This window comes from Ctenopharyngodon idella, chromosome 3 (assembly GCF_019924925.1).
Source record: "Ctenopharyngodon idella isolate HZGC_01 chromosome 3, HZGC01, whole genome shotgun sequence".
Taxonomy (NCBI): domain Eukaryota; kingdom Metazoa; phylum Chordata; class Actinopteri; order Cypriniformes; family Xenocyprididae; genus Ctenopharyngodon; species Ctenopharyngodon idella.
The window spans coordinates 12,222,071-12,235,774 of NC_067222.1; the positions used below are offsets into that span (position 1 = coordinate 12,222,071).

Here is a 13,704-nt window from a genome sequence, read left to right on the forward strand (position 1 = left end):
CTTACATCACCAAGTGCAATGCAAAGCGTCGGATGCAGTGGTGTAAAGCACGCCGCCACTGGACTCTAGAGCAGTGGAAACGTGTTCTCTGGAGTGACCAATCACGCTTCTCTGTCTGGCAATCCGATGGACGAGTCTGGGTTTGGCGGTTGCCAGGAGAACGGTACTTGCCTGACTGCATTGTGCCAAGTGTAAAGTTTGGTGGAGGGGGATTATGGTGTGGGGTTGTTTTTCAGGTGTTGGGCTTGACCCCTTAGTTCCAGTGAAAGGAACTCTTAATGCTTCAGCATACCAAGACATTTTGGACAATTTCATGCTCCCAACTTTGTGTGAACAGTTTAGGGATGGCCCCTTCCTGTTCTAACATGACTGCGCACCAGTGCACAAAGCAAGGTCCATAAAGACATGGATGAGCGAGTTTGGTGTGGAGGAACTTGACTGTCCTGCACAGAGTCCTGACCTCAACCCGATAGAACACCTTTGGGATGAATTAGAGCGGAGACTGTGAGCCAGGCCTTCTCGCCAACATCACTGCCTGACCTCACAAATGCGCTTCTAGAAGAATGGTCAAACATTCCCATAAACACACTCCTAAACCTTGTGGAAAGCCTTCCCAGAAGAGTTGAGGCTGTTATAGCTGCAAAGGGTGGGCCAACTCCATATTAAACACTAGGGATTAAGAATGGGATGTTATTAAAGTTCATGTGCACGTAAAGGCAGGTGTCCCAAAACTTTTGGCAATATAGTGTATATGTATGTATATATGGGTCACTGAAATGTCACTCTTTTTTCCATATCTAGTAATGTATTCAAAAAGAGTAAATTACATAAAAAATGTAACATTTCATGTAAATGTATTTTTCCATTTGATTATTCAATTTTTACTTGAATGCTGCTTTTAGGTATACCTACTGTGCCTGGAAATGTTAAAGCAGTTTATTTAATTTGCATCTATTGTTATTTTTTTCTATGCTGATGTTATCATTGCCTTCTGCAATAAAAATAAATGATTCAAGGAAAACAATTCAAAATAAATGTTATTTACAAAGGTGGATGTGTGAAATAGTGCAAGAATATGGATGTAGTATTGAGTAAGCTCATTCAACGGCATTTGTAGCAATTTAATTTTACAAACTAATAAATCTCTATTGTTTATATACATTTAATTAATAATTATATAATTATAATAATAATTCATAATAATTAATTGTAATTAATAACAAAAAAAAAAACTGCAAAAAAAGCTTAGAGATCTGGGCCCGTATTTATCAAGCCTCTGAGAATTACTCACAAGAACACTGCTAAGAATTGACTTTAGAGTAAAAAAATTCTTGGCTCAGAGCTGCGCTTAAAAGTTAGTTATCAGGCATCTCAAGTAATTGAAGTGAAGTGTAGGATTAAATCTTAAGTGTCAGTCTTAGAGATGATTCACGACACTTTGCTGTGCCACAAACGGGATTTTGGATGATTGTGAAGTGAAATCTGAAAGGTGAATATTGATTATTGAATTTTGAATGTGTGTGAAATGTTTGAAATTGAAATATTCACAGCTTAAATATACAACCATGTTGAATTTCAGCCTGCATTAAAATGCAAGCATGGTTAATGCAATGCATTTGTTTTCAATTAGTGCAATTCAACAAGCTTTTTTGTTTCAAAAACATTTGGCATTAATTTTCTTCCACACACAATGTCATTTTCTGCAAAGATTCTCAGTAGATCTTTTTCTTCAAGTCTTGCTTTCAGACCCCGAATATTCCAGGAGAGAACTTCGAATTCTGATGCTGAACTAGAAGACGTCTGAAGACCCTCAAGCTTGTGCCAGGCTGCGGCCTTGACTTTCCATCCACCAAAGATCCTCTGACTCCAACTAATTCTCTCTCATCAACACAACATCAGCGAAAGATCAACGGGAGCCTCCACAAACTGCATCAGGACAGTTTAATTCAAATGGGCGAGACATGCAAGTATCAAACTTAAGTCTCATTATTTGATACATTAAAGGCACACTATGTAAGTTTTCGCCACCAGAGGTCGCATTTTCAAAACAATTACAAAGGTGAAGCTTGATGATGCTATGAAGGAGAGATGTTGATTTCACCATACAGAGAAGTATGAAATTCACAAATCATGTTCATGGATGAGGTAATGAATTGTTTTTTGTATTACCTGTATGTTTGATCACACTATTTTATGTCATCGTAATAAATTCACTGCAAGGAATGTGAAATTTAATGCTATATTGCTCTGTTACTGATATGTGACTATTTGGCAAATGATTTGGTTGGTTAATAATAAATAATGCATATTAATATATATAATAATGCATATTTGCTTACCTGTCTATTAAAACATGTGAGAGCGGAGTCTCTGTCAAGTCCAAGTTTGCTGCGAAGTTCTCCTTCATCTCAAATGCCATGCCGCCGATACTGATCCTTGTTTTATTTTTCCGTTTGTGCCAAAGCCTGCTTGTCTCAGTTGATCTCATTAGCAGCTTACGTATAGCAGCACATTGAAACGGCCGCTAATGAGGCATCTATGTATATCTATCTCTATGGCTTCTACAAGTGGAAGGTGAGGATAGCTCAGAAATAATGTCACTGATTCAATTCGATTTAAATTTTCAAGGTCTCAATTCGATTTCGATTCTCAATTTGATTTTCGATTCGATTTTCAGATTTGATTCTCGTTTTTTTTTTTTTTTTTTTTTCCACTGGCCCCACCACAAAAAAAATAATGAATAAAATAGTTATTGTTTTTGTTGTTTTTGACCCATGTATAGCCCACCTATATTGTAATGAATAAGGTTATGACACCCAATATTTTAGAAGTGAAATTTAACAATTCTTGATTCCATTTAAGACAGCTAAAACTACTAATATAAATTTCAAAGATTATTAAAGACAAGTAAACTGTCATTAATAAAAAAAAAAATAATAATAATAATTAAACTACAAGCAATAGGACAAATAAACACTGTATATAATCTTCACTGTACAAAATAAATAAAGGTTAATCCTTATTAAAGTTACAAAAACATTATTTAGTGAAGAACAGAGTGATTTTCTCTTTAGTTTGATTAACATTAAAACACAGACAGCTTCTGGAATTTTAGGTGTCTGTCACTTTAAAACTAATGCACTGAGACATACAGTAATGACACACATGCGTTCTTTCTCTACTGTTTACCAAAACCGTAACCGACTATGTTTACCGAGATACTCGCAAAGGTGGAGATTTTGAGAGTAATTTGTGTAAATTTCTCCGTTTTAGACTCAATGACAGATAAAAGAGAATTATTTTTCTTATTTGCACGCTGTCGGAGGCGCGCAGCTCTGAGCTCTTCGGGTGTGTGTGACGCGCACACAAAACTTATCACAGCGCGCGCGAGTTCTCTTTGACTTGAATGCTTATATTGGCAAAGCTAGAAAACGCGTGCAAATGATAAACTTTAATGACCATGCAGCGCTGGCTCGATCGAGAAACCGACAGTTCCTTCAGCTGTCCAGGGCTGCGTTCCAGTTCGTTTTTTTTAAATGCCCTTCCCTCGCTAACTTCCCTCAGTCTCGTTGACACGGATGTACGTCATTGCTTACGTTGCATGAGTGCCTAAGCCCTTGATCACTTGAAATCAGCAATGGAGCTGATTCATTATTTATTTTTTCCCTTTACAAAATTGTTTAATGCAGCATTCTTTATGTATAAAAGTGTGTTTTAAATATTAAAAAAAAAATATATATATATATGTATGTATATATCAGAGTTGTTTGTGGTGGGGTAAATTAAACGCGATATGCGGTCATGTCACAATTGTGGTCAAAATCGAGGGAGCGAGGGTCTGTCCATATAAACTTCCCTCGTCCACTTCACGAAGTGGAACACACTTCAAAATGGTGGCAGGGATTCCCCCGAGGGGAAGTGCTTAGGGAAGTTCACGAGTGCGTGTCTAAAACTGGAGTGGAACGACACCGGCCCCGCTGTGATAAATAAGAGGATGACATCTAGTGGAGAAGTCTAGTAATATGATTAACGTCAATCAGATATGTCCAATGTTTGCGTAAATATGAAAAAAAATCGATACATGGCTTTTGGAAATCGATATCGTATCGACCACATTTTAAAAAAACGATTAATCAAAAAATTTATTTTTTTGCACAGCCCTAATTAACAAATCCTTGGGAACTTTTGGGATAATGTAAGTACACAACTTGATGAAATATTTCACACTGTGCAAGGTGTTTTGGGATATTTTATTACAAAAAATCTTACATCGTAAAAGCGATCATATTCCAATTTTGAGGACCCTTCAATGGCTGCCTATTAAATTCAGAATTGATTTTAAAATCCTTTTATTTGTTTATAAATCTCTACGTAATCTCGCCTCAATCTATTTATCTGAATTGCTGCAACCATATACTCCATCCTTGTATATACTTGTGGAAAAATCTGCCTTTAGAAATCAGGTTAGCTCTTTCCCTGACTACTTTTAAGTCTCTCCTAAAAACGTACTTGTTTTCCATGGATTGTAATTAATCTTCTTCTGTGGTTCTTGTCGTGTTTTTATGCTGTTAAGTGTCTATACCTTGTTTTATTTATTTATTTATTTTTTTAAACTGTGTTTTAGCTGTGTTGTTGATTCTATATCTTTTACTTGACTTCTTCTTTCTGAAGCTCTGTACACTTTGGTCAGTTGTGTGACTGTTTTATAAGTGCTATATAAATAAACTGAACTTGAACTTACATATTGTGCCTTTAATCGTCCCTACCCCTTTTTAAAGAAGGGCGTGTTAAACTAAGAAACTGATGGTTTGCTCAAGGCTGTTGATCTGCTGAATTTTATACAATGTTATAACTTCTTGCTTTCCTGTATTCTGCTTCAGCTCTCTTTCCCTTGGTAAACTGTATGCATGTGTGTGAGTGTTAGAGTAGTTTCAGTGTTTAGTTAATAAAGTCTTGTTCGTGTCACACGTAAAGTTGTCCGTGTTTCATGCTCATATACTGGAGTCCCTAATCATGCAGATTTTGACTACATGCTCTCGGGCAGGGGTGGGCAAACTCGGTCCTGGAGGGCCGCTGTCCCTGCAGAGTTCAGCTGCAGCCCTGATAAAACTCACCTGCGTGTAATCCTGAAGATCTTGATTAGCTGGTTCAGGTGTGTTTGATTAGGGTTGGAGCAAAACTCTGCAGGACAGCGGCCCTCCAGGACTGAGTTTGCCCACCCCTGCTCTAGGGGATCCAAATATTTATATGAGTTATAATTAATTATTCATATTTCTCTTGAGCTAATTTGCTACACTAAGCAAAAAATAATTACTATAATACTTTTTTTTTTTTTATCACAATTTACAGAAAACATTCAGTGTGTCTTTTAATTCAATAAACCATTTCCTTATAACATCTATATAGTTATTTCACATTTCCATCACAATAGTTCTACGTATCTTTCTTTTTCTTTTCTTTTTTCCATGTGACAGTTTTACACCCTTTTCATCTTTTAATTGTCGAGGTTTCTTTACTAAACGTCCTGCTTTTGTGAAAACAGATGGGACTGTACAGCGCTTTACATCTCATTCTCCATATTGCTGGTGAGTTGTGACTGAGCGTCAGCAGTTTCTGCGTTTCTGTTTCACTACCTTTTGTTTTGTTTGGTTAGAGTCTCTAGGGGTCATTCCATGCTCCCTTCGGAGATGTTCCCTGTTTCTCTTTTTAACCCCTCCAGAATCCAGCTGGACACTGTAGGATCTCGAGTCGATGGGCTTCTCGACTGTGCACTTTCTCCAGATCTTTTGAGGCTCAAATGCTTGTATTCTCACAGATTCACCTTGTTTTAGTGTGTCTGAGTCTCTGGCGGTTCTGTTAAAGTTTGTTGGTGTTCATACTGTGACGAGATTCAGTGTGTCAAAAAATCTGAAAACACATGAGAGGATCCACAGCAGAGAGAAGTGCGGAAAGAGTTTCACTATTAAAAGTCACCTGAAGAAACACATGAAGATCCATGCAGTGGAGAAACCACATCACCACAGTCTGAAATCACAGTATGTATTAATAATAATAAATTAAATAAATATATATAAAATATATATATATAACAGAGTTTTTCATTTCAAAAGCATTTCTAAATTCAGTTTATATTTCTAACAAAAATGGTGAGAAGTGGTGAAAAAACTGAGCTACCACCAAATCCAAACATTATCATTTCTAACTTTCTCTCCCTATGTGGTGATGTGTACATCTCTAAAACCTGACACATGGACAATACTCAAACTAAATAGAAATATAATACAAATATATGAATACACATATTAATAATAATTTGCTGTCAGTTGGTATCAGTCTGTTTGTGAGCCACCAAGTGGCAGTTTTATGTAACTTCAGCAGCTCTGTGACCAAAATCATGTCTCTTATTGGTTTGTCAGTATTTTTCAGAGTGCAGTGAAGAGATTACATCACTTCTGTAAAAACAATGAATGACACTTTAGTTACTGTTGTTGTTTTCATAAAAGTACATTTACTCGTTTTACATGTAGGTATATTTTAGTCAGAGTTATCGCTCTTCGTCTGCTGGAGCTCATTCTGTAAAGTTGAACAGAGACTCACTCGCTCTCAGGACAAGCATTTAAAGGGTTAGTTCACACAAAAATGAAATTTCTGTCATTAATTACTCACCCTCATGTCGTTCCACACCTGTAAGATCTTTGTTCATCTTCAGAACACAAATAAAGATATTGTTGATGAAATCTGAGCAGTATCTGATTCATCAGAGACAGCAATATAATCAACATATTCAAGGTCCAGAAAGGTACTAAAGACATTGTTAAAACAGTCACGTGACTGCAGTGGTTCAACCTTAATGTTGTGAAGAGACAAGAATACTTTTTGTGCGCAAAAATAATGACTTTATTCAACAATATCTTCTCTTCTGTCATTCTCATATGTTGTTTATGTCCAGTGCTTCCAGATTCTACGTCAGAACTCTGACTCATTATTGGCCAAAGCTGGTCACATGATCAGCACGATGTGTGTGATGCTGACGCAAGAGCCGACCAATAATGAGTCGACGTTCTGACGTAGAACCTGCAGCGCTGGACGTAAACAACATACCTCTTGGATTTCATCAAAAATATCTTAATTTGTGTTCTGAAGATGAATTAAGGTCTTATGGATGTGGAACAACATGAGGGTGAGTAATAAATGATTGAATTTTCATTTTTGGGTGAAAAGTCCTTTTCAGATTTAATCTCAAGAGTTCCATGACAGTTTTATAAGTATTTGCAGATTCATTCTCGGATAAGCACTTTTGTGACTCTCACTGGAGTGATCTAGGATAGAGACGATTCTGATGAATTCAGCAACACTAAGAAGGAAAAGTGAGCACCGTTAGACCATCATGATTCTCCCCTGACTCACTGAAAGATGTGTGGCAAACAGAGCTTGAGTGTAACTTTGATGAAGACCAGTGGTGCTCTATATAAGATTGTTTTTACCTCAATATCCTTTAACAAAATTACAGGACGGACTTATAAATTCCTCACCTCACTTTGTCTGAGTGAAATGTATCCACATGTATCACAGATAGGTGGATCAATTATGCACATCTTCTGGGAATGTAGAAAACAAACATTTTTGGGAAGAGGTTCGCCCACCATTGGTGGAAATGCTTTAATAACTGCATGATCATATTTTTGAGCATAGCTGAAACTGTATTTTTTTCTTTTAAATGTAATTTCTACTGTTATTACTTATTTACTTTTAATATTATGACCATAATTGTTCTTCCATCTGCTGCTGTTTCTATTGTTTTTTTTCTTTCTTCGCTCTTTTTTTTCTATATAAAAATATCAAAACTAATAAAAAGACAACAGAAAAAAGATGAAGTGCATGTGGAGAGCCTTTTCTTGGCACTGGGTGAAAATGCAGTACTTGATTTAACAATAAAAAGAAAAAAAAACAAAAAACAACAGCTGATTTTATAGTCTCGTTGTATTGCTGGGCATTTGTCATTACAATCAACACAACTAGACAATAATTCATGTTAAAAGATTTATTAGGAAGCAAAAGCTGTATCAGTGTTTGTCCACTAGAGGACAGAAGAGATCAGACATTAAGATCAGCAGTATAGCAATAATATTCATCAATCACATGCTTCTGAAAAAAATAATAAAACACAAACACCACAATGTGGTATCATGACACTGAGTATTAAATCCGAACAAAATGTTTTTTTTTTTGTTTTTTTTGAGAAGTACAATAAGGCTACTGTAAGTGCTTCAGCATGAATATAAAGGCACTTTAAATTCAACTCACATTTACAATCATTCAGATAAGATGAAGATTCACTTCACATCTTATCTTTGATATACTCTTATTCAAGCATAATTATGTCATATAACAAAAAAAGCCATACATTTACAACTTAAAAAGAAATATATATATATAAATAAAAAAGATTGTCAACTTAAGTAGTTGGTTATAATTATTGTTATTTTTACAATAATAAAGTCACTTACAGTGAAGCTGAATAACACTGAATGGTCAAAGCTGTTAGTCTCATTCACACTAATGAACTTCTACACATGAAGAGAAGGTCATGTGATCTCAAAGACGTGATTAGTTCTGAACATGAACGTTAATCTGGCACTGGTGTTAATTACATAAAACGGCAAATTCAAATACTGTGGTAAAACATCTTATAAAAATCATATTCCTGTCGATAATCACAGAAAATCAAAGCTGTGAGAGTCACACTAGTATTATGTTAACAGTGGTACAGGTATGAAGTGTAACATTAGAAAGTGTTTGATTACGGTGTTTCTGGGTTCATATAAAACCACAGAAGCTTTTTACATGCAGGTTCATCATCTCAACAGACACGGCTTCATTTCTCTCTTTCACTGGACGGATTCTAGAGGCTTATGAAAGCAGAAATGTGTTTTTGTTGTTGTAGCTGGAGATGAAGTGTTGATGATGTCAGAGTGATTGACACTGGTGGGCGTGTCTTATCTCATTAAAGTAAACTCTCCTGCTCATTCACTCCATCCAGATCCTCTGCTTTCAGCAGCGGCATCAGTACAGTCACTGATTCATCCTCTCGTTTTTCTGTGGAATCTGTCAGAAAATACACAGACAATGGCAAATTAAAAAGATGTACTGATCTGGATTTAGTCATATTATATGAGACATCAAAACTAAAGTCAAGCATTTACATGTATAAAATCATTTAACAGACTGTCAGAAGTTCATCTCACTTATTTGACAAGTTCAATATTTATTGTACTTGTGAACTCGTGCATCTAAACTAAAATGTAAAGTTCATTTAAACTGTTTGAAATCTGAAAACTGAATGAAAAAACTAAACTGAACAGAAACTAAAGTGAATGAAGCCACATCTCACACATCAGATCATGATCACGCTTTAAAGATATTCAAACAACAGAATCTCACCCTTCATCAATGGTTTCCTCTCCTCTTCATCTGTGCCGGCTGCACATAGAAACAAAGAAATACAAGGAAAGTGTTCCCATTAGACCAAGTGTGTTTTTGCACTTAAAAACAATGAATGTGTGTTTGACATTACTACATAATCATCATTCAGACAGTTTGCTGTTTCTGGTGAGAAGAAAACAATATACATTTTTGCTTTATCTACAGAGCACTGATATAAATTCATTGAGGTGATGCAGCAACTTAAATCATTTTGAAACTTGAATCATTAATTCATCATTATAGATTCAGCATTATATATAGGGTGAATTCAGGGTGATTGGGACACTTTTTGCCATTGAGATGACTTGGAAAAAGTGTCCTAATCAACCTGACTGACTGACTTAATTACACACACACACACACACACACACACACACACACACACACACACAATTCCATAGTTTTCCATATCAGGACATAATTAAAAAAAAAAAAAAATCACAGCAAAATCTGTTAGAACTATTTTATATAGCCTATTTTAAAAACATATTAAATATGATTTGGAGCATGTGTGTATGTTTGTGTGTGTATATATAGGCTACCTCAATGAAATAAATTTTGAAGTATAAAAAAAGCTGGTCCAGAACCAGTGTAGGACCAGCTCAAACAGCATACCAGCTTCAAAACCTACCTTACCAGCATATGCTGTTATTTCAACAGGGGTAACAGACGTGCGTGTTTATTTTAGCTATTCCGTCAGTGAAACAACACACTACAGCCTGTAAAACTATGAAATAAATATCAGTAAATAATGGTAACCTAAATAATAAGTTCGTTAATTTCTTATTTCCACACAAAGATAGCCCACCGCTCTGCTCTTCGAGATGGATGAGGGACACGAGCAGGAAAGAGACCATTTCTCTTTAATAATATCTTCATGTTATCTCCTGATGTTACAAGCAACTGACACTTGTTGTAAAAGGTCTGAAGAGCGAGTTTTATCTTCAGACATTCAGGCTATATTTGATTTTGCACTGCCAGAGAAAGCGAAAGTAAAAATCACCGGAGTGTGTGAAACGCGCTATACAAATAAACTTGACGCGCCTTATGAAGTCTAATAATAAGCACAAACTGTGTTAAATGGAAATTGATGCGCAAGCAAAAAGGTTTCTGTCCTACGGTGTTTTTTCTACTTTACCACAGTAAAGAATGCGAATATATAATAGGCCTAAATGCGAACGAAAGAAACAAACGTTTATAATCCCCTGCGTAAGTGAAGATTTGGGATTCCATGTTCAGTGGAATAACTAATGGAATATTGTTAAATTCTGATAAATTCGGGCGACCAGATCACGATTCGCAAAACAGAATACAAAGATTAAAAGGGATTAGGACATCAATGTGTCGTCACGAGCCACAGGGTTTAATTTGGATTTGTCTGTTGTGTTTTTTTGACTCCTATAGATGGAGTTCCCATTGACATGCATTATATGACTGACAGACCGCAACGGTTGGAGTTAAAAATCATCATTTTTGTTCTACTGAAGAAACAAAGTCACCTACATCTTGGATGCCCTGGGGGTGAGCAGATAAACATCAAATTTTCATTTTTGGGTGAACTATCCCTTTAAATGTATGGACTCATGTACCTCTCTCATTCGGCATGAACCAAAATGTTTCCATGGCTGCGATGTCACATTTAATTGCTAACCTATTATTTCTTTTGTGAACATGCTTCACTCGTGTCATATTCAAGTAAATACTGGCTCAGCCCTATCAGTGGGTACCGAATATATCTGGATTGTATCTTTAAGTTGCTGAACTATTTTACTGATTCATTTGTCAGAGCAGTGCTGACAACACGTTTCTGTGCGAGTGTGTGTCCGTACTGTATGTGTGTGTGCTTGAAAGAGAGAGAGAGAGAGAGAGAGAGAGAGAGAGAATTAGAATTTTGAAGAAAAAAAAAAAAAAAGATTCACAATGATTCTTCACACACAAAAAAAACATAACCTTCAAAAAACACCCCAAAAAAACTACACCAAAAAAATCAGCTTAGAAAAGAAAAGAAAAAAGAAAAAAATTACAAAGAAAAAAACAGAACACCTTCAGAAACAACACACAATGCTCCATTGCTGCACCAAATCATCTCAAAAGTTGGCAAATCATCCATAGTTTTATAAAACTTAAATCAACCAACACTCTTGATTTAACCTAAAACGACTTAAAAAGACTCCGATGACACTTTGGCAAAGTTTTTGCTCAATTTTGTCCCTCCTACTGATACATATATCCCCAATTTTGCTCGTCCCAACATGAAATTCAACAACTGGCAAACATGCCTCTTGTTCCGGCTATACTAAGATAAAAGTCTTAACTGAGAAAAATTCATTAAAACAGCTGAAGAATCCTTTCAAACACATAAATAGAGGTTCCAATCTAGAACATTGCGTAAAAGCATGAAACATTGTTTCCCTTTGACAACAAAAAGGGCATTCAGAGCTAACTTCTGGATTTAGTACAGAGATAAAAGAATTGATGGCAATAATACCATGAAGGATTCTCCACTGTATATCCCCTCCCCTTTTAGACAGTGGCGGTTTATACAAAGATCTCCACTCAGGTTTTACATTTTCTCCCAGCCCAAAAAAAAGAGTGCCATGGTGTGTCAACCTTTCCATCAAAATTTTTCTTATTAAAAACCATAACACAGGCTCTGTACAAAACATTCCCTTTAGTTGACAATAAGTCCAACCATAAGGATTCCCAAGACTTTAAAAAAAAGCCTGTGCACCCATCAAGATTAGGTGAAATCATAAGGCAGGGGAAAAAATCCTGAGCATTAGGAGAGTCTTTTAACATTTGAATCTCCTCAGCTGTGAGAGCTGACCTCAGTTTAGACAAAAAAAGGGATACAAGGCGAACAGACCTGATACCCAGATTCCGGGATACCATCTCTGCATTCTCCAAGCTTGATCCAGCCAAATTCAGCATCTGACCTAAGGTGACGTCTTTGATTTCAAAAGCACAGAACCACATCCAGATAAGTTGCAATTGTCAGTTATATCCAAACGAGCTCCAAGTATCAAAGGTTCCTCCAAAAGCCAATAAAGAGAGTATAAGTTTTCAGCCTTCTGAATGCGGAACAAACTCCACACTTTAAAAAGATTTCTGTAGAAAGATGGTAACTTTGACAAGTCCATTTTCAAAGGGTTCAGCAAAAACAGCTGTTTGTCCAGTCCAAAAGCCCCAACATTTTGCAGTATGGTACAGGCAACTGCCCTCCAGCTAACACCATCAAAAAGTCTCTATAAAAACTGCAAATGAAATGCGCCAGTTTAGCTTTGTAGATGTATCAGTCCTTGCCCCCCTTCTTCCTTTGGCAAGTACAAAACACTCTTTTGTACCCAGTGTAGTTTGTCCCAGAAGAAGTCTATAAGAACAGCTTGAATTCTCATTAAAAGTTCAGGTGGAGGATCCACACAGGCCAGCCTGTGCCATAGGGAAGATGCAACCAGATTGTTTACAACAAGAGTACGCCCTCTGTAAGACATATTGGAAATCAACGACCCTTAATCTTCTCAACAACCCCTTCCCAGTTCTTCTGTTGAATCAAGTTATCACCCAAAAAAAACTCCTAGATATTTTATACCACCTTTACCCCAAATTAACCCATCGGGAAGGTTCGGTTTGCCATCGGCCCACCGCCCAACCAAAAGTGTCTCACATTTTTTCCAATTCACTCTGGCAGAAGACAAAAGAGTAAAATCATCAATTAATTTAAGTAAAATCTGCACATCATTTTGTCCACTAATAAAAACCATCATCAGCATAGGCAGACAAACAAATATTATTTTTACAATTAGGTAAGCATAACCCATTCACCTTTAGTCTTATCTGCTGTAACAACGGTTCAATAGTCAAAGAATATAACATTCCAGATAGAGAACACCCCTGTCTTATACCCCTTCCAACCTGGAATGGAGCGCATAAACCGCCATTAATCTTCAGTACACTCTCAACTTCGCTATAGAGTACCTTGACCATTTCTATAAACTCTTGACAAAAACCGAATGCTTTTAAAGTTCTCCATAAATAAGAGTGCTCAACTCGGTCAAAAGCTTTTTCCTGATCCAGAGAAATCAGGCCAAAATCTAAATTTAACAATTTTGAAACTTCAAACAAATCCCGAATCAAGGAAACATTATCAAAAATGGACCTACGAGGAACACAATAGGACTGGTCCAGGTGTATGACCTGATCCAACACTCCAGATAACCTGTT

At 36.3% G+C, this 13,704-nt stretch overlaps 2 protein-coding genes across 6 annotated transcripts in view; one reads left to right on the plus strand and one right to left on the minus strand.

Annotated features, from left to right (window-relative positions):
- LOC127509963 (60 kDa lysophospholipase-like) overlaps positions 1-5,114 on the plus strand; it is a 30,665-nt gene extending 25,551 nt beyond the window's left edge. The window contains exon 12 of the mRNA XM_051889381.1: positions 1,735-5,114. The gene's annotated coding sequence lies outside the window, so the exon portion shown is untranslated. The remainder of the gene's footprint in view (positions 1-1,734) is intronic.
- Positions 5,115-8,026: 2,912 nt separating this feature from the next.
- LOC127509870 (uncharacterized) overlaps positions 8,027-13,704 on the minus strand; it is a 60,229-nt gene continuing 54,551 nt past the window's right edge. For all 5 annotated transcript variants that reach the window (XM_051889053.1, XM_051889054.1, XM_051889055.1 and 2 more), the window contains 2 exons: positions 9,442-9,480; positions 8,027-9,105 (listed from right to left, as the gene is read on the minus strand). In XM_051889053.1, coding sequence (XP_051745013.1) covers positions 9,005-9,105; positions 9,442-9,480 — 140 coding nt within the window. In that variant the 3' untranslated portion in view covers positions 8,027-9,004. The remainder of the gene's footprint in view (positions 9,106-9,441; positions 9,481-13,704) is intronic.